The 27052-nt window shown below is 41.2% G+C and overlaps 2 protein-coding genes across 3 annotated transcripts; one reads left to right on the top strand and one right to left on the bottom strand.

Annotated features, from left to right (window-relative positions):
- The first annotated feature begins 15049 nt into the window (after positions 1-15049).
- LOC4333383 (ACT domain-containing protein ACR4) lies at positions 15050-17784 on the top strand. Of its 2 annotated transcripts, none has more exons than XM_015776015.3 (8): positions 15050-15220; positions 15609-15681; positions 15799-15844; positions 15987-16101; positions 16195-16274; positions 16370-16969; positions 17066-17170; positions 17264-17784. In XM_015776015.3, the coding sequence occupies exons 1-8, from the start codon at positions 15211-15213 to the stop codon at positions 17594-17596; spliced, it is 1362 nt and encodes a 453-aa protein (XP_015631501.1). In that variant the 5' UTR covers positions 15050-15210; the 3' UTR covers positions 17597-17784. The 2 variants fall into 2 exon arrangements, with proteins under 2 accessions (XP_015631501.1, XP_015631503.1); XM_015776017.3 differs by having other exon boundaries at positions 15991-16101.
- Positions 17785-18956: 1172 nt separating this feature from the next.
- LOC4333384 (uncharacterized) lies at positions 18957-25861 on the bottom strand. The gene is made up of 14 exons (XM_015776018.3): positions 25535-25861; positions 25297-25431; positions 24821-24959; positions 23954-24036; positions 23811-23870; positions 22774-22965; positions 22210-22338; positions 21241-21906; positions 20909-21101; positions 20620-20813; positions 20377-20481; positions 20156-20298; positions 19796-20074; positions 18957-19688 (listed from the first exon to the last, which is right to left on the bottom strand). Exons 1-14 carry the CDS (start codon positions 25808-25810, stop codon positions 19424-19426), a joined length of 2859 nt encoding a protein of 952 aa, XP_015631504.1. The 5' UTR covers positions 25811-25861; the 3' UTR covers positions 18957-19423.
- Between the last annotated feature and the right edge of the window lie 1191 nt (positions 25862-27052).

Below are 27052 nucleotides of genomic sequence, written 5' to 3' on the forward strand. Positions count from 1 at the left end.
GGCCGCACCCACCTGAAGCTGAAGGTACATACTGGAGTGGAGTGGAGTCTGATAGAGTCTATAGAGACTGTTCTCTTAACAATAGAGGGCCACTATGCAACGGAATCCCGTTTTTAAACGGGATGATACCGGTTAGGTTTTAGAGGGTTTCAGAACATGATACCTCTGAAACCTAACCGGTATCAAGTAATACCTATCATGCATCAGACGATTCCTACCACGTATCAGGTGATACTCGTGAGGTATCATGTGATACCTATCAGGTATCAGATGACTTCTACCACGTATCAGGTGATACTCGTGAGATATCATGTGATACCTATCAGGTATTAGACGATTTCTACCACGTATCGGGTGATACTTACGAGATATCAGATGATACCTACCGGATATCAGGTGATTCCTACTAGGTATCAGGAGCTGAGCATCGAGGCGGTGTCGCCGGCAGCCCCACCCTCCACGCCCCATGTCGGAGGTCGTTGCCGGTGGCTGCATCCTCCGTCATCCACGCCTCACATCAAAGGTCGTCGCCGGTGGTTGCGTCCTCTGTTGTCCACGCCCCACGTCGGAGGTCGTCGCCGGGGCCACGTCCTTCGCCACCACGCCCACACCAGGCTTGTTGCTGGTGGTAGCGTCCTCCGCCGCCATGCGCCACGCCGGGCTCGTCGCTAGCGGCCACGTCCTCCGTTGTCCATGCATCGCGTCGCGTCGAAGCTCGTTGCCAGAGGCTGCGTCCTCTGCCATCCATAGCCACGCCACGCCGGGAGCTCGTCGCCGGCGGCCACGCCGGAGCTCGTCACTGGAGGCTGCATCCTCCGCCGTCCATAGCCATGCGCCGGAGCTCATCGTCGGAGGTTGCATCCTCCGTCGTCCACAACCATGCCACGCCGGGAGCTCATCGCTTGAGACTGCGTCCCCTACCATCCACACCCCATGCTACGCCGGAGCTCGTGCAGCAGTCATGCTTTGAGAGAGATAAGGTAGTTTGGTAGAATGTATAAGGTAGAAGGAGATAGAATCGGTGGATTGGTTGGTTGCTGCCCTATCCCGTCCATCATGGTTGGGACGGGATCTCATCAGATAGCATTTCCGTAACAATAAGATATCTTTACGTAAAAAACAATAAGGTATCTTAACTACTAATACATAAATATATTTTTTATTTTTTTTCTTTTCTCTACCTCATGCAGCAAAATTTTAATTTTCTCTAGTAAATGTTAATAGTCGACTCTAAGCCAATATTATGTATAGCGACAGTGTTTTCCTTTCTTCCCACTCTCTTTTCCACATCACCAAATTATTTATATCAATTCCGCTAATAAATATTAAATTATCACAAAACTATATATTTTAGATAATATATTACAAAACTACATATTTAATAATAACATTATCATAAAATTACATGTTTAAGGGTAAGTATCGCAAAACTACAGATTTAATAATAAAACTATCACGAAACTACAAATTTTGGGGTTTAAATCCTTAACACTAATACTATGTTTGAGTTGTAAATGTCCAAGTTTTGTGATTAAATTGGTATTAAACCTGTAGTTTTATGATAACTTTATTACTAAATTTGTAGTTTTGCGATATTCCACTTTAAATTTGTAGTTTTGTGATAAATTTAGTATTAAATCCATAGTTTTGTAATACACCATGTTAAATCCGTAGTTTTGTAACACATCATGATAAATCTATAGTTTTGTGATAACTAACCAAAGTAACTATAGTTTTGTGCAAAAGTAAATTACACCAACGGTCCTTAAACTTGTAAGAAGGTTTCACCTAGCTCCACAAACTTGCAAACCGCTCATTGAGATCTTTAGGCTTAGTTTATTTTATCATCGCAGTTAAAAGCCTCATTTGACTTTGATCTTGTCAAAGTGGCATGCCACGTGGATGATCACATGGAAAAAAATCCCCCCCCCCAATTTTCTCCCTTTCTTCTTCTCTTCATACTCCACCACTAAATGCATCGGCGGTTGACAGTGGTGGGACTGACTGCAGACAGAGAAGGGGGGGGGGGGGGTGGGGGGAGGCAGCGAGAGAGACGATGTCGGCCATCAGAGGCAGAGGTGCCGATGGCGGGGTCAGCCCGGCAAGCAAACGGAAGCTGGGAGGGAGGGGGGGGGGGGTAACGGCCTCATATTGGTTGAAGCTTGGTCAGGTTGGATTTGAGCTGGAGTGGGGGCCCTAGCCAGCGGAGGAGCTCGCAGCCAAAGAAGATGGGTGTCGGTAGATGCCTGCACCAGCAAGTGGCACAATGCTGTTGCTACTCCCTCATCCGCGACCTATCGTGACTTCGTGAGCGCTGCTGCTGCCACTGCTTCTGCTCGGTTGGGATTCCTCCCTTCCAATCCGATTTAAGTGGTGGTGTGGATGGTGTAGATGGGGAAAATGGCATGGAGCTGTGTGGAGCGTCGTGTCGGAGTGCTCGTAGCCCTGGTGCCGCTGGATCCCGTCCCCTTGTGTCGGTTGCGTCAGATCCGACCTGCCCGATGGATAGCGGCGTTGGATCTGCTGTCTCCTTGCATCACCGGCACCCTGTTTGAGGGATTGTGGCTACAGACCCGCAGGGGACAATATGAGAGAGGAGCACCTCGGTCGGGACCGAGCCCCGTGACAGGGTCATAGGCTTGGTCCAGGCAGGCGTCTCGCCTAGCTTCCTCTGGATCCACTCATGTGAAACAAACGCCACCGCAACCACCGAATCCGCTCGCCGTTGGGCCGTGGGTGAAGCCGACAGGCAACACGACATGCACGGTGGAGGCAAAGGAGGAAAAATGAAAATTTTGCCTTGGTATCGTCCATGTGGCATGCCACATAGGCAAGACCATACTCAAACAAGGCTTTGGATTGGGATAATACAATAAACTAAGTTTAGGGATCTCGATAAGGGTTTTGTAAGTTTATGGATCTAGGTGAAACCTTCTTATAAGACGCAATTTACTCTTTGTGAAATTTATTCTAAAGATTATTATACATGCTCTCATAAAGGAAAAAAATTAATAAAATATTGTTTATCGATCTTTCTTTCATAAATATACTGGATGTAGATTGATTTGCATAAATATACCATCGAAATCGTCATTAGAAAGCGTGATACCGAGGTTCGCAACGGGAAAGTGCGATATCGCCACTGTATCGCATTACCAATGCGCGAGAGCATGATGGTCTCGCGCGTCGAATGGGCGAGGAGATTTGAGCTGGCGGTGTCGCTTGTTGGCTATGCGATATCGACGCGGTATCGTGTTTTCATAGAGTGAGAGCGCCACGTCGTACCGATTTGGGATGGAGTAGCGCCATCGGTCTCGCTTATTAGTAGCGCGAGAACGGGATCGCTATCGGGTTTAGACGCGCGAGAGCGTGGGCCCGCGGTGTTGCACGCCCGAATCGCGAGAGCACAATCGATATCGCTCTTTCAGAGTGCGATAACAGGTGTGGAGTAGGTCCCACAGGATTTTTTTTAGTTGGGAGATCCGGCAGCCGTGGTATCGCACGGTGGGAGCGCGAGATTGCTCGGAGAGTCGGAGGGGAGGCGCGGTCTCACACGTTGGTTTTGCGAGACCGAAGCTGATGTGACACTGACACCCTCCCGTCAAGCATTCACTCACACGCATTATCAATAAGCACACATGCAATCACAGTAGCAAAAATGGAACACGTCAATAGTAAACCACTGCATCCGAAAAAGTTTTTCAATTAAGCGATGTACGAAGATTGTCATGAAATAAGCTGCACACCCCTTAATTTCTAATTGCTCACGCGTGATTAATTTATTTTTATACGAAGTTTTCTACGTAATTAACTTAACATTAACACCATTAGGCACGCAGTGGGGCTCACCTGACCGCTCTCGCGTTCCTCTAGCGCGAGACCGCGCCGTCGCAGTCAGGGGCCCACCGCTCTTGTGTTCCTGTAGCATGAGACCGCATGGGTCGCAGTCACAGTTACTGGGCCCACCGGCTCGCTCTCGCACTTTTAGGCCATTCACAGTGGAAGCACCGGCTATGAGGTACCACACAGTGACACGTAGGATGAAGAGCTTCAGAGCCAATTTCTTCATAGTGCAAGCACTGAGTGGGACCCACCGAGTGGGACCCACGGATATCCTTCCCCCCTCCCCCTCCCCTAAAGAATTAAATTTGAAAATATACTGTTCATTCAATTTTTTCTCAGGAATATTCGGGATGCAAAAACTTGTGCAGAAATATACCATCGATGTCGCACTTCCATTGCGCGAAAATGACGTGGGGATGACGTCGCGGACAGTACCGCGCGGCGAAAGCGCGAGACCGCACGGGTAACGGCGCGAGACCGCACGGTCTCGCGTAATGGAAGAGCAAGACCGAACAGTCTCGCAGAAGCCATCAGCGACACTGTCCAATGGGATCCATTTGATTAGTGATTAAGTACTTAATTAACAATTAACTAATGATAATTTGTGATTAATTATCTTAATTAGTGATTAATAAATAAATAATTAATTAATCACTAATTAGGATAATTAACCGCTAATTAAATCGGGGAGGCACGGTATCGATCTTTGCTTGAGCGATAGCGTTGATTGCTTGAGTGGTATCGCTGTTTGCTTGCGCGAGACCGTGCGGTCTCGCACTTTCCCTGCACGATACCGGTCGCGACGTCATTTCCACGTTATTTTCGCGTAATGATTGTGCGAGACCGATAGTATATTTATACAAAAGATTTTGCATCCCAAATATTTTAAAAAAATTGAATAAATAGTATATTTTCAAATTTAATTCCTCCCCCAAAATCCCCAAATCACTCCCACCAAATCCACCGACGCCGGCTCTCTCCCTCTGTCCCCGGCGGCGACACGGATCCAGCTCCTCGTCTGCCGCGGCCAGCAAGCAGGACGGCGCCACCGACGTTGACTCCGGCCGCGCCATCCCGTCGTCGCTCTCTGTCCCTCCCCGCCACGGCCCAGCTCCTCGTCTGCGCGCGCGGATCCGGAGCGCTGGCGCGGGAGGACAGTGGCGGCGGCGCGGATCCGGAGTGGAGCGGCGACGGCGTCCTCGTGCTCGTGGTCGTCGTCCTCGGAGCGGTCATGGCTTCGGCGGTGGAGGTCCTCGAGGCGATGGCTCAGATCTGGACCTCGGCGGCGGAGGTCCCCGAGGCGAGCGGCAGACCCCCTCCCTCCTCCCTCTCTTTCTCCCGCGGCGTGCGGGAAAGCAGGACGGCGGCGAGCCGCGGAGCTCCTCCCTCCTCCCTCTCTCTGTTCCACGGGGTGGGAGGAGGAGGATGAGGAGGTGGGGGGAGGGGCCGCGCTCCGGGCTCACCTGCTCGTCGACTTCAAGCCGGCGGTGTCGACGGAGGGAGCTGGCAGCATCGACGTCTCCTCGCCGGCGCTGGCGTTGCCCCACCCTCCTCACCGACGATGGCGCCGCGCCGTTTCTCCCTCCTCCCCATCCACCGGCGGCGTCCTCCGGGCCGTGCAGCGGCGGCGTCGATTTTGTTGCAATTTTGTTGCGATTTGTTACCGCCATTTTGTTGATTTGTTCCGCGATTTTAGGGAAAACCTTCCACGGGCGGCGCACCGGCGAGCCTTTCCCCTCCCTCTCTGTCCGCCGCCCCTCCGCTCTAACTCCCCCACTCCATCCTGCCGCCGCCGCCATTTTTGTTTCTTGGGAGCCGGCGCCACAGCGCGAGGGAGAGGGCACGGGGTGGCGAAGGCACGCTGCCCACAGCGCGCGTGTCTCGCGATTTCAGCGTTGCCCTCGACTAAGTTTCGCGTCGCTCTGTTTGGTCCCGAGTTTCTCTGTTTGGTCCCGGGTGCAAGCGCCACATCGACGAAAATCCTAGGTGGCAAAAAGGTTCCGTTGCCACGTCCTTGCACTGTGAAGGGCCTTAGAGTGCGACACCATGCGCACTCGCTAATCGGCAAAGCGATATTGTAGCACCGCCTAGGCCACCAAGTGCGCTCCGTCCTCGCTGACCGAACGAGCGATACTGTTCTCGTTCTCACGCCTCAATTGTGCGAGACCACGGTCTCGCTCAACGAAACCGCGACGGCGGTATATTTTTGCAAATCTTTACTCGTTCGGTATTTTCTTGTAAATTCTACAGAAAATACGTATATCTCTAAAAATTTTTCCTTATAAAGCTTACTACTTCCTCAATTCTAAATTGATCTACATATAGTTTTTTTAGGTTATTCCTAAATAATCTATATATTTGTGTTCATTTATTAGGTCTATTCGTTATTTGTGCATTGGAGTAAATGGACATTTATGCATGCATCTATGCACACATGTATTTATAACCCACATGCAATATCTTAATTTTCTATTGGCTAGGAAATAGTGGGGATGGTGCATGCGTTGAGTTTGTTGCTAGAGTAAATATAGTATGAGAGAGTTATTAGCTTTTCTTGGTTTGGTGTACCTATGAAATATGTAGATCAATTTGGAATGGAGGAAGTACTCTATAATCAGAATTAATTAAGCTCCTATTAAAAAGGGGAATTCATTAGTCTTACAAATTGACCTGTGTTCACCAGAATTCAAGATGGCCCAGCATCAGAATATATAGTCATTTGAGCCTGCGACTATTCAACTAAAGTCTAGCAGGCCCAAATACGTTACTCCCTCCATGATAGTTATATTTTATCTTAGCACACAGACAAAGATAAGTAATTTTACTTATTATACATTTAAATATGCTACTAGTTATTTCTCGTAAACAAGCGATTCATTAATATTTACATTTCTCGATGCTCATGTAGCCAATCTTGTGTGGAAGAATGGAGAGTCACGCATTAAATCCGAGAAAGTCATTAAGATGATAAGTTGTTGGATTGAAATATGCCTATCAAAAATAAATTTTTCAGATTTGAAAATATGCCTATCAAAAATAGATGGAGGGAGTATTGTTTTATAACACTTTCCTTAAAAGTGAGAAATTAAATTAACCTCTTGCATGTGGATTTCTTTTCTTATTGTTGTTTTCTTTGGTGTACTCCCACAATTAAAGAGCTAGCATAGATCGATGTTGATAGGAAAAAGGAAAAACATCTCGGTAGGGTACTTCCTCCCGTTAAAAATCAGGATAAGACCCGGTGAAACTCTTAAAATTCTAACCACCAATAATTTCTCAAATAGTCAGTTTAAAAATAAAAGAAATAATGTAAGTAAATGTGCCTCGAAAAGTACTGTCACCCCACAATAATATCATAAATTTATTGGAATGTAAAGTTAATTATCTGAATTTTAAAAGCACGTTTTAATCTTATCATAAACATGAAATACTTTTGACAGGGAAGAGCTTTTATTTAAAAAAAGAAGAAGAAGAAGAAGCAGACTTAACAGCTGCAGATCTCAATCGTGTTGATTTTTTTTAGATAATGGAATATAATATCCTGGTCTTTGCTCAAAAAGAACTACAGCCAATTATTACAAAGATCCACTCGAGAAGAGAGTGTAGTTCAAGACAAGTTGAACACACTAAACAAGAGAAGAGAGGACCCAAATTGAGAAAAGTAAAACAAAATGTGAAGCTAGAAGGCCTTGTCCAGGTCTAGGACTGTAGTTCGAAGCCAATGCATAAACCAATGACAATATCGTTGCACGAAGAGGTTTCTCCAAAGCGGTGCCCCCAAGGAGGATGCGACGTGGATCGCCGCCACCGCTCGTTCGGAACCGAAGCAAGGTTTTCACTCGGAGAATATGGTAGGGAAAGGAAAGGGGTATGCTAAAACAACGCCTCCAAGGAGGGGACCGCCAAATGACGCCGCCGTTGTCAGCCGGCCAAATGGCTCGGCAAGGCTTTCGCCCGCGATTCCCTGTCCAAACCCACACCACCAATCCGCACAAGAAGGATCGTCGTCGGTCAACAACATTATCCCTTCAGCGATTCGGCCAAGGCCACCGTCAATAATTGTTCCCGCTGTCGCTCAATCATGCAGATAGACCAAAGCCAACTTGTGCATTGCAGATGCAGCTATGTGCTCATGGTCATCTCTTACATTTAGTCTCCCAACACAAACTGCGTGCTCGATCTGCTCATGATCTATTTTGTTGCAAGAGTGCATGACCAATTGACCCTATCTATATACATACTCTACTACATGTTCTACTACATGTTATGTACTTCATTCGTTTCAAAATGTAAGTCATTCTATCATTTTTCATATTTATATTGGTGTTAATGAATCTAGACATATATATCTATCTAGATTCATTAATATCAATATAAATATATAAAATGCTAGAATGACCTATATTGTGAAACGGAGGGAGCAGATAATTACGGATTAAGATATGCCAGGGCGAGTGCATGCATGCAAACTAGATCAGTGGCTTGGTCTATATATATCAGCTAATTTAACTTAGCTTGGATCGATCCACTTGCACATATGGCCCAAGTAGCTTTCTCTTTTTCCTCTGCAACATGTGTCAGCTTTAGCACACAGAATGGTGCCTGACGGGATAATTATGCAAAGAAACTAGAAACAAACACAGACACATATTCTTCCAAATCAAGAGAGTGTGCATATGCAATGGGTATGTGCTTTCCTGTCATGGTTCACTCAAAGTTATAAAATTAAAAGTTGTCCACAGCCACAACATGCATGGTATATATATAGTTAGCCATGGTAATAGATATTAATGAAGAATTAGTCATGGCGATATTGGTGATCATGAATGCATGTGTCATTTCAGGGCACATGAGAGCTTATCAACGGGGGTGAAAGGAGTGGTCATCCATGATAACTAGATAAAAATGGTTGAAAACAATATTGTTTAGAAAATTAGTCGATTGAGAATTTTTCATATTTACCAATTTAATTATTAAGTGGTCATTGCAATACATAGCCGAAACAAATTAGAGAACTCAAATTTTATATATAAGCTAGGATCAGAAATGACTAAAAATAATATCATTTTTATAAAAACGATGCTCGGTCCGCCAAGAATTTTCATCACCGTTTTCGACACATTAACTTCAGCGTATATGGATTTGACTGGACATAGCGTTCACTGTGTCTCATTGTTTGGATTATGATTGTTTGGATTATGCTTATACTTATGAGCTAAACTCTAAATTTTAGAATTTAATTTTGAATTTGATTTTTTTTCTTCATCGTACTTTATTTTACAATATTTGTTTTTAATTGCTAATGTCACGTATATAAAAGTTTACTCATAAATGGTTTTTTATTTGCTAATAAGCAATTCGGATAAACACACATGAAGCGAAACAACAAGGGATACATCACTATCTATTCTTCACACGATGACAAGGGAAAGGACATGAACCGACCGGTTAATTTTTCTTTGATGCGCGGATTGGTTGACCGGCCTGCCGATGAAATACGTTTTGGAACACCATTTCCATGTCCAATCATGTCTCAGAGTTCACAAGGGGGTGTTAGATCATACCAAAATTGAAAGTTTGGTTGAAATTGGAACGATGTGGCGGAAAAGTTAAAAATTTATGTGTGTAGGAAAGTTTTAATGTGATGGAAAAATTGAAAGTTTGAAGAATTATTTTGGAACTAAACACGACCTAAGTTCGATCGTGTCTCAGAGTTGACGGTAAGGTATACTAGGGTAGGCATGCAGACTGCCTTAACATATACTTCCTCCGTTTTACAATGTAAGTCATTTCAGCATTTCCCACATTTATATTGGTGTTAATGAATCTGTAAGTCATTCTAGCATTTCCCACATTCATATTGGTGTTAATGAATCTAAATTAATTAACACCAATATGAATATGGGAAATGCTAGAATGATTTACATTGTGAAACAGAGGGAGTATTTACTTGTGGTTAACTATTCGATCGTGGCCATATCCTGAAGGAGGTATTTGTCAAATTAACCAGCAATGCACTACCGTTGTTAACCACATCAGTGACGGTTAGCTGAGAACTCCCGGGTGCCATGCCATGTGACAAGAATGTTAATATTTGGCAGATAATCATTTAGAAAATTAAAGAACTCATCAAAAAAGTTTGTATGAACAAGAGTGTAGGGGGGAATATATATAAGTCGGTGACATGATGTCCAGTCTCCATTCTCTATTACCCCCTCCGTCTCATAATATAAGAGATTTTGAGTTTTTACTTGCACTGTTAGACCACTCGTTTTATTCAAAAAAAAAATTGTGCAAATATAAAAAACGAAAAGTTGTGCTTAAAGTACTTTGGATAATAAAACAAGTCAAAAAATAATAATTTTAAAATATTTTGAATAAGATGAGTGGTCAAATAGTGTAAGAAAAACTCAAAATCCCTTATATTATGGGACGGAGGGAGTAGTTCATCTTTGTACTCTTTCTAGTTTTAATAAATGACCACCATTAACCTTTTAACTCATATTTAATTATTTATATTATTAAAAGAAATTGTGCAAATATGTAAAAATATAAGTCATCGCCTTAAAATTGGTGATAAATCAAGTAAAAATAATTATGTAAAATATTTTAGATAAAATGGTAGTCAAATATATATGTATAAAGGTCAAGGATACTATGTATTAAAAATCGAAAGTAGTATATTGTTCGTTTTTGGATATGGCCGTCATCTGTCACTTTTTTAGAATTAGATGATAGGAAGAGTTATTGTTTAATGAATATGCAATGACATGAATATATATAAATTTCCATGATCCACTGAATTAATCTTTTCCATGTGTCATTATCAACAGTAAAAGTTTTTACGGTTTGATCATATATATGTGTTCTAAAACCATATAAACTAAAAAAGGTGCATTTTTAAATATGAAAAATATATATATTGTTTGCTCAGTAGCACATAGTACACGACAAAAGAGTTGATCAGATGTGGAAGTTGGCACGAAACTTCGATCGTGCTGCACCAAAAATGTACTTGTTAAAGTCGAATTTTGCTTGTACCCTTTTTCCTCCAATTGTATTTACTCCTACTAGCTTAGGATTTACTCCTTCCATTCCGAAATAAAGTAAACTTCAACTTTATCTTAAAACAAATCATTATTTATCTATCCATCCACTAATACTACTCCATTCTATAATATTAATTAAAGGTATTTTAGTCTTCTCTTTCTGTTTTGAACTTCACCTTATAGGAAGTCAGGAGTAGGTTTTTTAGGACAAGCAACTAGAAATTCCTAAATGTGGATAATATGAATATATAGATTAATTAGTGGGCTCGGTAACGACAGAAAAGATTCTTCATCTATGCATTCTTAAAACCACCATGTCAATAATAGAATAAAAATATTAGGGTCTTATCTTTTCGCTTATATTTATACTTATGACTTATCAGTCAAAATTTAATTTTAAACCTTAAATTTGGAGGTAATTTTGAGGTTTCTTTATCGAAGTTTATTTTTTAGCCTTTAATTTTAGGTCGTTAAGAACACGTATATAAAAGTTTTATTCACATATTACTTTTCGTTTGCAAATATGCCGTTTCACTTATTCCACGAATAAACAAAACGATGGCTCCGTTAGTTTTCAGGCCTTGCTGTAACTAGTAATAATAGTATAAAAGATGGAAATTATTAGATGAAAATATGTATCCATTTTAGTAGATATCGTTTTAAATGATTCCATATTTTAGTTAGAAAATAGTTTCTATGACCTTGCTGTATCTAGTAATAGTATAAAAGTAACTATGCTTTGACTACATGTATGCATTTAAAACGACATCTACTAAAAGGGATACATATTTTCTACTAAGAAATACAACTATGTTGTTTGCTTGGTGGCACTGGTGCGCGCGGGCACATATACACACGACAAAAAGTTTTGCTCGTTTTAATGGACCATCTCCCTAATAAATATTTCACACTGCTACAGAAAAGATTCATCGGTGATAGTCGGGACTTCTTATATGTGCCGGGTTATCCCCTAGCACAACATTTATAATAAAAAAACGGGTACTGATAACTACTCATCGGTACCGGTTCACAATACTGATGAATAATCCACTCATCAGCACTGATGAGTAGTCATCGGTGTTGGATCTTATTTATACTGGGTATTGACTGTGTGGATGGGCGAGATACCTCTATCAGTGCCGGATTTTATCCACGGGCACTGATAGAGCGACACTAATGACAAATTTTGTAGTAGTGATATGGTCTCCATCAAAGGAACTTTATGACTTGACCATGGCAAGGTACACGTAATCACCAGTTTATCACAAGTGGAAGTTGAGCAGGAAACTTCGATGCTACGTGCTGCCAGTCCAAAACTCTCAACTTTATACAGTCGAATTTTGCTTGTATCGATCCTTAATTAGTTAGTTGTTCCTCCACTTGTTTAGTTAATTACTGCTTAAGCTTAGTTACAAAGAAATGCTTTCGGTGGATGTGCACATCTAGATATTCGTGGGTTTGGTAATGACAGATAAGAATATAAGATCATGCACCTGCATTGTGAAAAGCATGCTAATATCCTGAAATTATTGATTTTTATACTATAAGTAATGAGTATGACGTTTTCATATGTGCTACCTAAGTGACGTTTTTGTTTCTCAAATTAAGATGTCGTTTCCGTCGGTCAACAGGGGTTTGACTATTAGTGATGAAAATATAAATGTTTTAATACGAGTGGCACATGTACGTCCTAGGTATAATAGTAAGTTAAAGGAAATTGAAGAACTATTATAGCAAAGATGATATACTCCCTCCATGGCTCCATCCCAAACAGCTTAATTAACACTAGACAACGATGTTATTGTTATCGAGCGACCTTAATTACTACCCTACTGTTTCATTGTTGCTAAACAAATTGTCGAAAAGTCAACCTGAATATTCCTTGGCAAGTACCAAAAGGAAAGAGAGGGATTGAGATGCAACCTTTTGCTGCTAATGATAAGACTGATTACTCCAATGGGCTAGCTGGTCATATGTTTTTTTTTTGCAAGCTTTCTTTCTTTCTTTTAGAGTAATTTGTCGTGTCGATGTGTCATCAACTTTAATTTGTCATGTACTAGTAATTAAGACTAGCTAGTGAAAGTATCTGAATCATTTCGTTCTCTTTTGATACAGATACTTGTCTTGTTCGGCAATTAGCTGAGCTCACTTGAATCTTCCTTAATTTTGGTGTTGAACGTGAGAGAGATGGCTGACTGCATTCTGACTCAGGTGTTACTCAAAAGATGATAAAGGAATTAACTGCAATTCATCATGACATCTTAAAAAAGATTGCTTGCAGTGTACTCCCCCACCGATCATAATTACTCCCTCCGTCCCATAATATAATAACCTAAGACCAGACAAGACATTTTTATAAGATAACGAATATGAACAGATGCATGTCCTGGTTCGTTAAACTATGAAATGTCACATCCAGATCTAGATTGCTATTTTATGGGACGAAGGGAGTGGATATTGTGCATGTGTGTCATATATTAATTGACTCGAGAAAATTTCTTAATCTGTCACAAATGGTAAGAAAATGCTCACTGTAGTCCTCTAGTTTATTTTTTCCCCCTAAAAGAATAATATTTGTGCCTGAAACTATTGTACACGAAAAACAAGTGCATTGATATAGTCAACGACACATGCCATTTACTAGGAAAAAAACATACGTATGTCATCAAATATTCTGTCCTCCCACTTGTTTTGGTTAGCTAGGGTAATGACATTATTTTATTTAATTTGTTAATGTAAGTCGTTTTCGATAGAATATTATACTCATTTGCTTGCGGAGGATATGCTGAAATAATAAGAAGAAAACTGGCTTAAATTAGCAGGATTGGAACTAGCGAAATTGACCATTGGATCAGGCTAAACATTGATTTATATATTTGAAAACATATCCAAATTATTTGAAAGAGCATTGACATGGTGGCCCACTTAGGTAAGCTTTCTCGCTCATTGCTCCTTGGCCGATGTACTCCAGTGAGAGACGAGGCAATTTCCTTTTCGTACGACACATCTGGGTGCAAAAAAAGGGAAAAAACATTCCATCCTTTTCATATTATATGATTATTTGCCTTTTTTCAAATTAGTTTTAAGTTTGACCAAATTTATTAAAAAAATATTGCAACATTACAAACTCAAAACAAATATACTATTAAATATTAAATGTTAGATTTAATAACATTAATCCTGTGATAGGTTTTGCTCAATTTTTCTATAATCTTAATCAAATTTTAAAAGTTTGACTAAGAAAAAAAAATCAAAACGTGTAAAGTATGAAAAGGGTAGCACATGCATAAAAGGAAGTAAATGGTGCCATGCCTAAAAAAAAATGTTGCCGATTTGCCATGTTCGCCGTGCACAGCTGCATGGGCACATTCATTTCCTATTTCCCCCTCAACCTTCCATCTGTTCACCAATGCAATTTTTAGCTCAACATATCATATCTTAGTATAAAATTATGCCCACCAACTTTTAAAGCTCAATATACAACCATGCCATATTATTACCCACTAGCAATAATTACATATTTATTCTTTTTAATTATAGGAAAAAAAATTCATTGCGCTCTGCCATTTTGAACTAAAAAGAATCAGAATTATTATTTTTAAAGAAAAAGTTCACAAGAAACAATTCAATCCAATTGCTAAAGAAATTAGACCTTTCAGCCACGATACTGCACGCCAAGAACCAATGTCGTTGTAGAATTTCCCGACCATAGCTATCAAGTTGTCTTGACCAGAAAAAAAAGTTTACATAAATAAAATGCATGAAAGATTACATTTAAAATTTTATTTAAAAGGATCAAAAAATATAAAAAAAACTAGAGAAAAAAAATAGGCGCTCCAAGCACACTGTTTTTGGTACTAGTATCCCCCAGTGTGAACGAAGCAGGCAAAAGACGGACAGCCTCAGAACCAAACAATTCTCCAGATTCTGTCCGTGGTTTGGTGAGCTGGACAGCCGTCCACACGCAAATCCGGAATAACCCAGGGGCGTAGGTGCAAAATGCGCAGGCATGAAAAACAACCCGTAGGCCAATCCCAGCCAAGATTTTGGGGGAACAAGGAGAGAGAGAAGAGGAGAGAAGAGGCCATTCTTCTCTTCTCCACCACCTACTCTCTCTCTCTCTCTCTCTCATCTCCTGCCTTCTCTCTAGGATCGCCGCCATCCACCACATCCCACGCTTTTTACTGCCGCACACATAAGAGCACAGGAGGAGGAGGAAGAAGAAGAGTAGAGAGAGAAAGATAGAGAGAGGAGCAGGAGAAGCATTCGTTCATCCAGGAGAGAGAGAGGCTTCAAGTTCTTGGTCTCCTGCTCTGCCATGTCCATGGGTATCCATCCATCTCTGCTTTCTCTCTCCCTGTTGTGTTGGGCTTTCTTGTTCATGTCCTTGGAATGTAAAGTTTGGTTCTTTTTTTTTATGGTACCTTTGTCCTTCCTTTCCTCTTGATTTCATTTAGTAACGGTGTTAGGAAGGAAGGATATTCTTTCTGCTCTGTTCTTGATTTTGTTTATCAATTTTCCTTTTTTTATGGCTCACCCTCTTTCAGATATTGCCATATCAGAAATAAAAAATCTGATTTTTTTTCATATATTATTCATCATACTAGTTTTAACCTTTTTTTTTTTGAAAAAAAAATATGAGAGAGAAGAAAAATCAGCATGTTTCTTGCTGTTCATCAGAAGCTGTAGTGAAATTTAATGGCTGCATGTGGACAGATGAAGGGTATGGCCCTACCTGGGACAGCGACGACGAGTACGACAACTTCATACGCAAGATGAACCCGCCAAGGTGCATTCACGTGCTCCTCTGCTCCTGCTTGTCTCAATTTTGGGAGATTACTATCTCATACTGTTATGTTATTAATTCTCGATTCTTCATCCTGCTTGTTTCCTTTATTAACTGTAGGATCGAGATCGATAATGATTCATGCAACGACGCCACGATTGTCAGGGTAATGGCCCTACTATTTTTTTTAAGTGAATAATGGCCCTACTATCATCTGCAGGATATTCCTAATCCACTTGATGAAGATTCTTGATTCATCTCTTTAGTGAGAATAGATACTGATTCGGTTTTGGTGGTAAATTGCATAGGTAGACAGTGCAAATGAGTATGGGATTCTCCTTGAAGTAATCCAAGTTCTGATTGATCTGAATCTTGTGATAAGTAAGGCGTACATAACCTCAGATGGTGGATGGGTCATGGATGGTAATAATAAAGCATATAGTTTACTAATTAGTTTACACCTACATATTCATTTTTTATTTTTTATTTTTTAACTAAATCCCTATTTGGTTTCAGTCTTTAATATAACTGACAAAGAAGGGCAGAAGCTTAAAGATAAGGCTACTATTGCGCGAATTGAAGACTACATTTGTAAGGTATACAAGAATCCTTGGCAATCTTCAGTATGACTACTGAATGATCACCCAAATTGGACTGACAACTAATGCATTTTTCTTCTGAAAATCTACAGTCTTTGGGTGCAGATTCAAGATACATACCTTCTCGCCGGAGATCAGTAGATGTCGCTGCTTCGAGTGATCACAATGTCATTGAGCTGACAGGGACTGACCGGCCAGGCCTCCTCTCTGAAGTCAGTGCAGTTCTTGCAAGCCTCAAGTGCAACGTTGTCAGCGCCGAGATCTGGACCCATAACACCAGGGCTGCCGCCGTGATGCGAGTCACCGATGAGGGCACCGGATCGGCCGTCACGGACGCCGACAGGCTCGAGAGGATCAGGGATAGGCTGTCCTACCTTCTCCGGGGAGGCAACCTCTCGCGCGGCGCGGCCATGGCGGTGTCGACGGGGACCTGCAGCACGCACACCGAGAGGAGGCTGCACCAGATGATGCTGGATGATGGCGACCATGAGCAGCTCCATCGGCATCCTCCGAATCAGTCCCAGAGGCCCAATGTGACGGTGAGCAATTGGAATGACAAGGACTACTCGGTGGTCACCATCCGATGCAAGGACCGGCCGAAGCTTCTCTTCGACACGGTTTGCACCTTGACAGACCTGCATTATGTTGTTTTCCATGCAAATATTGATGCCAAGGATAATCAAGCTTACCAGGTGAATATGCTGAACCAAACATGTCCTAATTTGCCATATCCATTCTTCATGAGATTCAGTTTGAGAAAACATGTGACATTGGGGGCGCTTTTGTAGGAATTCTATGTGAGGCATGTAAATGGATCTCCAATGCACACTGAAGCTGACAGGTTGCGAGTCATCCAGTGCCTTGAAGCTGCTATTGAACGGAGGGTGTCTGAGGTAACAACTGAATGAACTTTTACTGTCTCAACAAAGTAGAAATCAGGACCGGTGTTCACTCGAGAACATCTTCTGAATGTTGGTTGTTTTCAGGGTGTGAAGCTTGAGCTCTGCACAAATGACAAGGTCGGCCTCCTGTCAGAGGTCACCCGAATCTTCCGCGAGAACAGCCTGACTGTCACAAGAGCGGAGGTGAGCACGAGAGGAAGGATGGCTGTCAACACATTCTATGTTCGCGATTCCACAGGAGGGACGGTTGATCAGAAGACAATAGACTCCATCAGGCAAGCCATAGGCCAGAACATTCAGGTGAAAGGCCAGCCTGAGCCATCAGAGCCACAGAAGAAAGAGTCACCCACATGGTTCCTCTTCGCCAACCTGTTTCGACCGAGATCTCTCTACAGTTTCGGGATGTTCATGCGCTGATCTCATGAGCCGATCCCGAAAACCGCACTGAAAATTCTTAGCTGACGAAGAGGCCCAAGAATTCAGGAAGTTACAGAGAGGGCCTTCATTCTGTTCAAGACTTACCAGTGGAGTGGCGCAGGAATGGAATAGTAGTGTAGGGGTTGTTTATAGATCATCATCATTTGTAAATATACTCGAATTCGCCATGTCCACATTGTACATATGTAGATAAATCATGTAAATATAACTGTGGAAGATATTGTTTTATAAGAAATATGTTAGATTAACAAAAAAATATTGCTCCTTAGAAAATTCATTTTAAAAGCAGCAATTTTGGCCATTGCTTTCAAATTATTGTAGCTCACCTCTCACCTGAAGCTGGAATCTTCATGACAGCAATGGCTTCAAATTCTGTGGTGGGGCAAGCAGATGCAAGTCAGTGGACAAAAGCATGCTATTATCTTCTTACCTGAAGCTTTGCTGACAAAGACATATTGCATCAAAGCAATATCACATTAGCCTGATTCTGATAATGATGCATCAAAAGCAAATCAACTTCCTTGACTAACCTGCAACACTGTCATCAATCACATTAGCTGTTATTCGTCAACATGATTCCTCGGTTGATGACATGGCGCTGACGTCTCCGCTGAGCGGCTAAAAAAAAGAGCAGCTGAAATGGGAATCAAGAAATAGGCAGCATGAGAGTTAGTTTGGAATGTCTCTTACCTTTAGGGATCTCTATGACTTTGCCCATCACTTAGTGATGCTTTTTTGGCTCTGGTGATGATTGATTGGATGCACATATTGCTGCTATGATTGGTGACATCTAATCTAGAGAGCAAGTCATGAAAAAGGCAGCAGCAAGCACTGATAAAAAAAAGCAAATAATGCAGGCTTAGGTCAGAACTAGAGCCTTCAGAAGCAGGACATGATCACATTAGCAAACAGTAAAGCAGCTTTTGTTCATGCTTTGCACACAGAAAAAATGCAAGTGCGTGTATGCATGCATGCGGCTCCATTAGGCGCATGCGCCTAAGCTTCTCCATGAATTGAGTGGGACTGTCTGAATAATGGGCAAAGTGGATGGTCACAACACAAGTGGCCTCTCTGATTGATAAGCAATTAGGCAGATGTAAGCATCAAGATCTAGGCAGGTGCTGATGGTGATGTTGCTCTCCACATGGAAGCCATCCCAATTCCCAATTCAAAGCAGGTCAGCATTTGGGCAGATCTAAAGCACCAGCCTAATTTATCTTCTGATGCAGAACACCATCATCACCAACAGCAATAGAGTTAGATGTAATGCTGGTGAACACAATGCTTCCCTTGCAATATGAGCAAATATTTCAGAAACAGTGAACAACATGGCAAGGAATGGCTATAAAATGGAAGTAATGTTACATTAAGGATTTCATTGGTTTACATTCCAGTACATCTGACGAGTGCAAAAAGGAAAGGGAACACATCAAAAACTCTTGGCTGTGATACATCAAAATTGCTATTGCAGGAGTATAACACAGTAGAGCAATCCATTTCCCGATACAAGAGAAATAAAAAAACCATTGCCATGTTGGTGCTTTGTTGGGGAGATTGCAAAAACATTCTTCCAAGTAGCTTTCATGCAAGTGACGCTCCGTCTCCATATTGCTAACAAGGGAGTTCTGACCATCTACTTTTGTATTTCGGTGTGTCCACAAGCTAGAAGTTACAACAGGCAGTTAAAATGGAGCATGCAAAGGCCATTCGCTGTGTCTAAATCTCCAGTACCCAAGAAAGATGGTGAACTGAACAGCATGGGGAATATAATCAATATATTTACACACACTAAATATGGAGAAAATGTTACCGCCTCCTTTTTCTGCCCTTCCCTAGCTGTCCAGATTTAAAAGCATGTTCCTGCTCCTGAAGGAAAGCCATGGCTTTTCCATACTTTTCAGCTCTCTCTTGCTCTTGTTTTATCCTCTCCTTCTCTTTCACAGCAGACAGGAAATAATTATCTTTACGCAGTTCGCGCATTGCACCCTTCTTCTCACTCTTAAGGCGTTTCTTCATTTTCTTCATTTGTGCCCTTTCCCGATCAGGGTCATAATCAAGGCCTTTAATGTAACTGCAGAAAGAGAAGAAATGGAGTCAATAAAGAATGAACAACAGAAAACCCTTCAAGAAGAATACAACATGCTGTTAACACAGAATAGAACACCAAAAAATGCATACTTCTCTTCAAATTTCGGATTCAACTGCCTGATTGGTTCAGGCTTCTGCTTTCGCATTTGGAGTGGCTGCCTTGATGCATGGACTTCATCACTTCTGTTTTTAATCAACTCAATGACTTCATGTAAAATGTATTGTAACAATCCAGGCAAGTCTGATTTATCCATAATTTCTTGCATCAAAGAAGAGATTGGCAGGAAAATTTCGGGGAACGAACATAGTTCTTCGTGTATAATAACAAATCCCCTTAAACATTCAGCCACAGATAGAAGTACACTAGCCCTGTTAGAAAATGTACGAGTGTAAGATTATGTGTTAAGTAAACCAATAATATTCAAAATGCCAGAGAAAACACATCCTCACTTGAAATTATCAGAGGAGAAATAAGGAGCATCAGAATCCATGCATATGACTTCCAGGATATTCGCTGGATTCACCTCGTGCACTTTTTCATGGATATGAAGCCATGGTTCCATTGTCTTGAGCTCCAAAAATTGATCATTGATCTATACAAAGGGTCGCTTGATATCAAGCAGTGAGCAAAAAAAGAAAAAAAAAGTTCAATGCCTGAAACTAAAAAATACCTTTTTTCGTAGGTCAGATCCCAGGTTTCCTCCCAGAGATGTTACCAAAAGAGATTGCAGAAAAACGACAGCTTCAGGGCAGAATTTCTTAGACTCTTTAGTAGCCTGCAATCAGAGTTATTATTATGCAGAACTGGAAGAAGAGAAAAAAGGAAATTCATGTCGAGTAAGAAATTCAGCTAATAGTTCTTCATCATTCATATAAGAACTTAATGGAACAAGATTTAGAGTTACAGAACATACCACAAGCACCATGGAACACAAGAAAGAACCAACGGCTACATCTCGACCAGATTGTATGGGGCATCGCATCAAATATTCACACATAAGCAAAAGCATTGGAGTTGCTACCACATGGCGGAAGTCAGAGCAGGGAAATATAAGAGACCATAACCGCAGAAGAAGTAATGTTTTCAAACTTGGCCAGCAGCTCTTTCCTATAAGATATATTCAAAAGCAATCACAGTAAATCACACAGTTTATTGATAATAAAACCAATTTCCTACCAAGTCCAAGTTCTCAGCTCACAGACCTGAAACCTTTATATCTTCACATAGACGAGTACGTGTGTGGATAAGTCGCTGCCTCGCACAGATGGCAGCAAAATATGGAGTCTCCCCACTCATCTCAATTAAAGGCTTAACAAGGGTGTCAATTAGTTTGAATCTCACTGGACTCTGAGTAGCTAATACTGCAAAGTACTGCAGGAGAACACCATAGAAAACCTGCCAAAAGAGATCACAATACTTGAGGATACATTTAATAAATGCCGTGTGAATTGTAAGATATTTAAGAAAAAAATCAGTAAATATTTGTAGAACTATAAATACGATATTGATCTCAGTAAAAAAAAAAGTTACATACTTGCATCTTCTTTCTATTTTCAGCTGCAAGCCTTATTGAATTGCATGTACGAATTCGACTAATAATCTCAATTATTTCAGTTTCTGACCAACCATCTAGCAAGGAGCATAGATCTTTCAAGTTACTTGGTGCTTCTATCACAAAAGGAAGATTGTCATCCTTGACTTGCGATTCTGCATTAGACTCTTTCTTTGAATTTTGTAGATCTTTTTTCACCACTTTGCCACTGATCTTCTGTTCCTTTTGTTTGAGACCTTCCATTTCATCTTCTTCCACGGTAACCTCATCATCGTCACTTTGCTCCCAGTCTCTAGCAGACATATTACCAAAGTCATTATCACTTAAATCCTCTTCTTCATCTTCATCCTCAGCATCATCATCACCATCCTCAGCATCATCATCATCGTCATCACCATCATCATCAGATTCTTCATTGTCTGACCCTTCAGCATCTTCACCAATCTTTTTACCCTCTCTTTCATAAATTTCATCGACCCAGCCCTTTTCCTTTCTTGCTGGCTCATCAGTAGAAAAGGAATCACCAAGATCATCACCAGATATAGGTTTTGAGCTGTCTAGCTTCGTGCTGCGGTCACCCTCCTCGTCATCATCATCATCTTCATCAGAGGACTCAGCAGTTCCAAGCATTCGTTTCTGACGCTCTTTCTAGAAGACCAACCAGCATCAGAGAGATTCAATATCAGTATTTCATACGAAAAGACAACCATGATGTGATAGAATTGCATGTATAAAATTTAATTAGATGCTTGATTAAATCACAAAACAAATGGTGCACCAGTGTTTGCATAAATAAATTGTTAAAGAATATATGGCATCCAATGACAAAGTTGATGTAAGAAGTTTTAGGTAAGACAATTGCATCCACCAGGAGAATTTGTGGCACTGGGACATTTTAAATAAACAAGAATACAATAACTGCATTCAACCCTGAAATAATATGAAACAAACCTCCAACTTCTCAAGACGTTCTTTTTCCTCCTGAGCTATTTCTTCTGGTGTTTTTGTCCTGTCTGATGGACGAGCACGTTGATCCATAACCATTTCTTTCACTAATTTATCATATGCATCTGGTTTTTCCTGGCAACAAATACTGATCAGACTTTACCATCATAACGTCAATAAAAAATACATCAATGTGAATTTCCCCACAGCCAACAATGAAAGTCTGTTGACACAAAAACGGAGCAAAGACAAATGCCTGTAATCTATAGGTACAAAATGAATTTATCCAAAGAAAAATGACTTCATAATGTCATAGTACCATATCCAGGTCCTTAAGGTGAACGAAACATTTAAAAAGTATATTAACAGCTAACAATATTAACCATTAACATAAACCATTTTAATCATTTGTCCATCTCATGGACATGCATGCAAAACCATTTTAACCAACTGTTGCATCCAAGTGACCGGGTGCAAACCCATTCTTCTAATAGAACATGTGTTGAATGAATAACAGTGTGATTATTAACAACTTATGTAGAAGCAAGAAGCGTAGCACTAAGAACATACCTTATTAAAAATCTCCTTGGCAGTCAAACCAAATGAATCTTTCTGGACTGTACTTGAATTATATTTATTTGCATCCATTCTAGCTGATCGAGTCAAGGACAACATCGCCTGTGTCTGGGCTAACATTGCAAAGTCACTATCCAACTTGTCTACAAGATGTTCATCCTCTTCCCTCTCCTTGGCCTTTTGGGCCTGCACAAGGAAGAAATTTTGTGTTTTAAGAAACAGCTTCATCCTCTTCATGTCACACACAACTAATAACATTCCGGAAACATGAGACAAAAATACTGCAAGTATAGCGTATGTTAGTCATGTACAGCAACTTAGATCTTTTTTTCTCGAATACGCATGAGAACTGTGTATCTTTGCATTAATAGGAGGAAAAGATGCATCCATGACACAGATACATGCTGAAAGAAACAAAAGCCAAAGCGCCCAACAAGGCTCTTACAACATCATAACGCACACGCCTACATAAGCAGGGTCCATATCAAAGATAGCCCCTTGGCCCCAACCAAATTCCATAGGCGAGCCTCCTCACTTGCTAAAAACGATTGTGTTTTAATGGGGTTTCCTCAAGTATTTCAGCTTGTTTGATTTTAGCAATGTAGATCTAATAATGAGCACGTCCAAAAAGTAACAGGATATAGTGCATATTCCCAAAATACTATAAGACCAACAGAGTATTACTGGAAACATTCAAGAATACTTTATCATTGCTTGCGACGAATACAGGGATAGAAGGTTAAAGCCAGGTTTCACTGGCCTATCTCCGAGAATGGTTCGCAAAAAGCAAGGGCTAAGCAAAAAAACTGTAAGTAGTATGATGGATTAAATCATATTAGCCCCTGGACTGAATTCAGATTATTTTTTTTGTAAAGTTTCATAGTTCAACATATACCAGAAAAACAGCAGAATGACAGTTCGATCGATCTACTTAATATTAAAACAAAATAAGGTCCTAAATGATCACACAAGAACAAAAGGACGGGTACCAAAGTAACACATATGGCATCTAATCACAGAAGATGCTGTACCTTGTAAAATTTGCTCTTTAAAATGATCTCTGACATAACTTCCTTCTTGCTCTTGTGAACCTGCCAACAAGTGTAATTAAATTGAGGTCACAGGAGACGGACTGATTAAATTTGGATCCTAATACCATCCTATCAAAACTTACATTAGTTCCTTCAGGAAGACCAATTTCTGAAGGAACATCACCACTTTGGAGAGGTATGCGGTTCTTCGAGAGGATCATGTGACCTGAAAATTACAGAGGATTAAGCACGCTGAACAAAATCTAATCATAAATGTTGATTCATGTGGATAGGGACTCTACTTCATTTTGGAGACTACTATGATGCAAGAAAACAATTTCATGTAATAATGTCATCTTAATTTCTCCAATGGTGAAGTTAACAAATAAAATGATGAAAAGAAAACTAAAATTAGTGCATGTTTATGAGCCTATTACAGGTAAGCCATTTATTTATTATAATATGTAGTATATGCAAGAAAAAGGACTCACTTTTTATAGATAATGAACCATTAAAAATACACATACCTACATTCTACACGTAAGGGGGAAAAATCGCTACCTGCCAGTATCAACTAAAACTGAGCCTAAAAAGGGTTACGTCCTCAATTGCACAAATGATCAACAGACAGGATTTTGCAGGCCATCAATAGTTACTGGGCTAGTTTGGGTTGAAGCCTATTTTTGCCCTACTGAAATTTTGACAACTTCAATAGTATGAAATGAATGTTCGGTTTGCTACCATTTTTTGCCCACACAAGCTCAAATTCTATACTACAAAATTTGGTAGGGCAAAATTGGCTCCAAACCAAACAAGCACACTGTTTCTTTTCAGGAACAACACAACAAATATTTAATACATTCATCATTTGAGGCAGAAAACAGAACGCTAGCTTCAAGAAACCAAAATTTCCATATGAATGTCAGAAAAGGAAGATTCACAGGAATCCAAGAAGAAAATAAGATGATTATATGCCAAGCTAAGACACTAAGACAGAGTATGGAACAAACCTTCTTCATCACTATAATCATCAAGAGGCACTTCTTCATCAAAATCATCTTTTCCCGAGAGAGAGTGAGGCAGGTGAACATCAACCTCATCTTCCTCATCATCAGATAGATTGTATTTGCTTTCTCGTTTCAGCTTTGCCTAGATAGAATTACAAAAGGGAACTCAACAAACTATAGTAATACAAGAAAACACTTATAACGATATCATCCTAAAGTTACTAACCAGAGATAAGAACAATGTGGTTACATTACAAGGCGAATATCACTAGGAACAATTGTAAGCGGAGAACAAATTAATTTTTCCTCATTGAAAAAGCTCTAAGGTTACTTCATTTTTACTAGTAACTACAATCCATCAAGTTTATTCATCTGTCCTGACCAGAGAAATGCTACAGGTGTTGACTGTTCTACGCAAAACATGCATTCTCTCTCAAAAAGAAAATCTCCAACCATGAATCCACAGCGCAGACGCGTACCATGTGCTCACGCTGCTGGCGGAGGATAACTTTGTCGAACTCGGGCAGCGTCTCGTCCCTCTCCCCGATCCGCCGGTCCTGGAACACGGACGACTTGGCGCTCTGCTCGAACTCCTTGAGCAGAGTGTTCTCCCTCTGCACATCGCCAAAAACCAAAATCATCAGCCGATCGATTCACCCATCCCAAATCCCGCCCCTTCCACTAGCTGATTGATTGATCGATTGATTGACTGTTTACCTTGTGGATGGCCTCAGAGCGGGCGCGGCCGATGCGGCGCTCCTCCCCCTTGCGCTTCTTGCCCAGCACGTCGAACTTGCGGCGGGACCAGATGGCCTCGAAGGGGTTGTTGCTCCCCGACGCCGCCGCCGCCGCCGCCGCCGCCGCGGCGCCGCGGGCCTTCATCGCGACCGCAGCCGGGCCGTTCTTCCCCTGCTTCTTCTTCTTGCCCTTCCCCTTCTTCTTGTCCGCCGCGGCGGCGGCGGCGGCAGCCGCCATGGGCTTCGTCTTCGCCATTGCCGGGGGACGGGGGGAGGAGAGGAGCAGCGGGGAGGCTAGGGTTTTAGTGGAGGTTTGCTCCAGCCGCTGCCTCCCTAATTTTGCTGTTGTTGATGGGCTGTCGGCTAATGGGCCTATTAGGCCCGTTTGGATTTGGAGGCCCAAAAGCGTTTAGCCCATTGACTGCTGCAGCTGGGATTGCCACTTATCATTTGATCATTTCCTGGTTTCTAATTGATCCATGGATCTTATTTTTAATTTTTAAAAGTAAAATTTCATAAAACCCCATTCAAGTTGCACAAAAACCATAGTAATTTTGACACGTGAAAAATAACCTCAGGTATTATGGTCCGAAAGTTTCAGAAAACCACAACGTTAACCAATTTTACATAGTCGTATATCAAACTTTTAAAAAGCTTTAATTTCATGCATGTAATATTTATATGATGGATAAAAGATTATAAATTTAAGATGTGATGGTAGAATTTAAAATTGTGATAGATCAAACTTAAAATAATCAATAGTGCGGTTTTGTGAGACTTTCTAGGGGCTCCTAATCAGCGTGTCGGTGATATGGGCCTGAGGATATCAAGGCTAGAGGGAAGAGGCTAAACCCGGTACTCACGTGGCACTCCTGTTGACTACCAAATTTGGTAAATTGTGAATCAGGTTCGACATTGGGATTAAGGCGGATTCGACAAAGAGATCGATTCGAAGAATAGAGTATGCATCGGCTGCGAAGGCATCGACTGGAGTTTGCATCGGCTGAGATGGATTGGATAGAGGACAGCCAACACAGCCGATAGAGGTGATACAGCCGATTCCGATGAAGATGGTTTCAAGGCTGTTTCTGGAATCGATCAAAGTGCTTCACAGGGATTGCCACGATGGAGATAAAGCTCTCAGATAGGCAATTATATCTATTAATTAGGATATTTCATGTAAATTCCATAGAGATATGTTTGGGCAAAAATATGCCGCAAAGACTTATGGTATCTTAAAGTTTGTTAGAGATAAGTGTCGTGTCCGGCAAGGATATATGTTGTATCTCGGGTATAAATAGAGCCCGAAACCATGTAATCAAAACAACAGTTCAATACAATCTCGGCGCATCACCACCCTTTTTACTTTCGTTTTATTTCGACGAGTTCTTGCTTTCGGGTTGAGCTGCATCGATTCGATCTTCAACTAGAGGTAAAGTTTGTTATGGCGGCTTGCATTCTCGGGGTTAATGCTTCCATCTTTATGACACTTTAATCA

Source organism: Oryza sativa, chromosome 3 (assembly GCF_034140825.1).
Source record: "Oryza sativa Japonica Group chromosome 3, ASM3414082v1".
Lineage (NCBI taxonomy): Eukaryota > Viridiplantae > Streptophyta > Magnoliopsida > Poales > Poaceae > Oryza > Oryza sativa.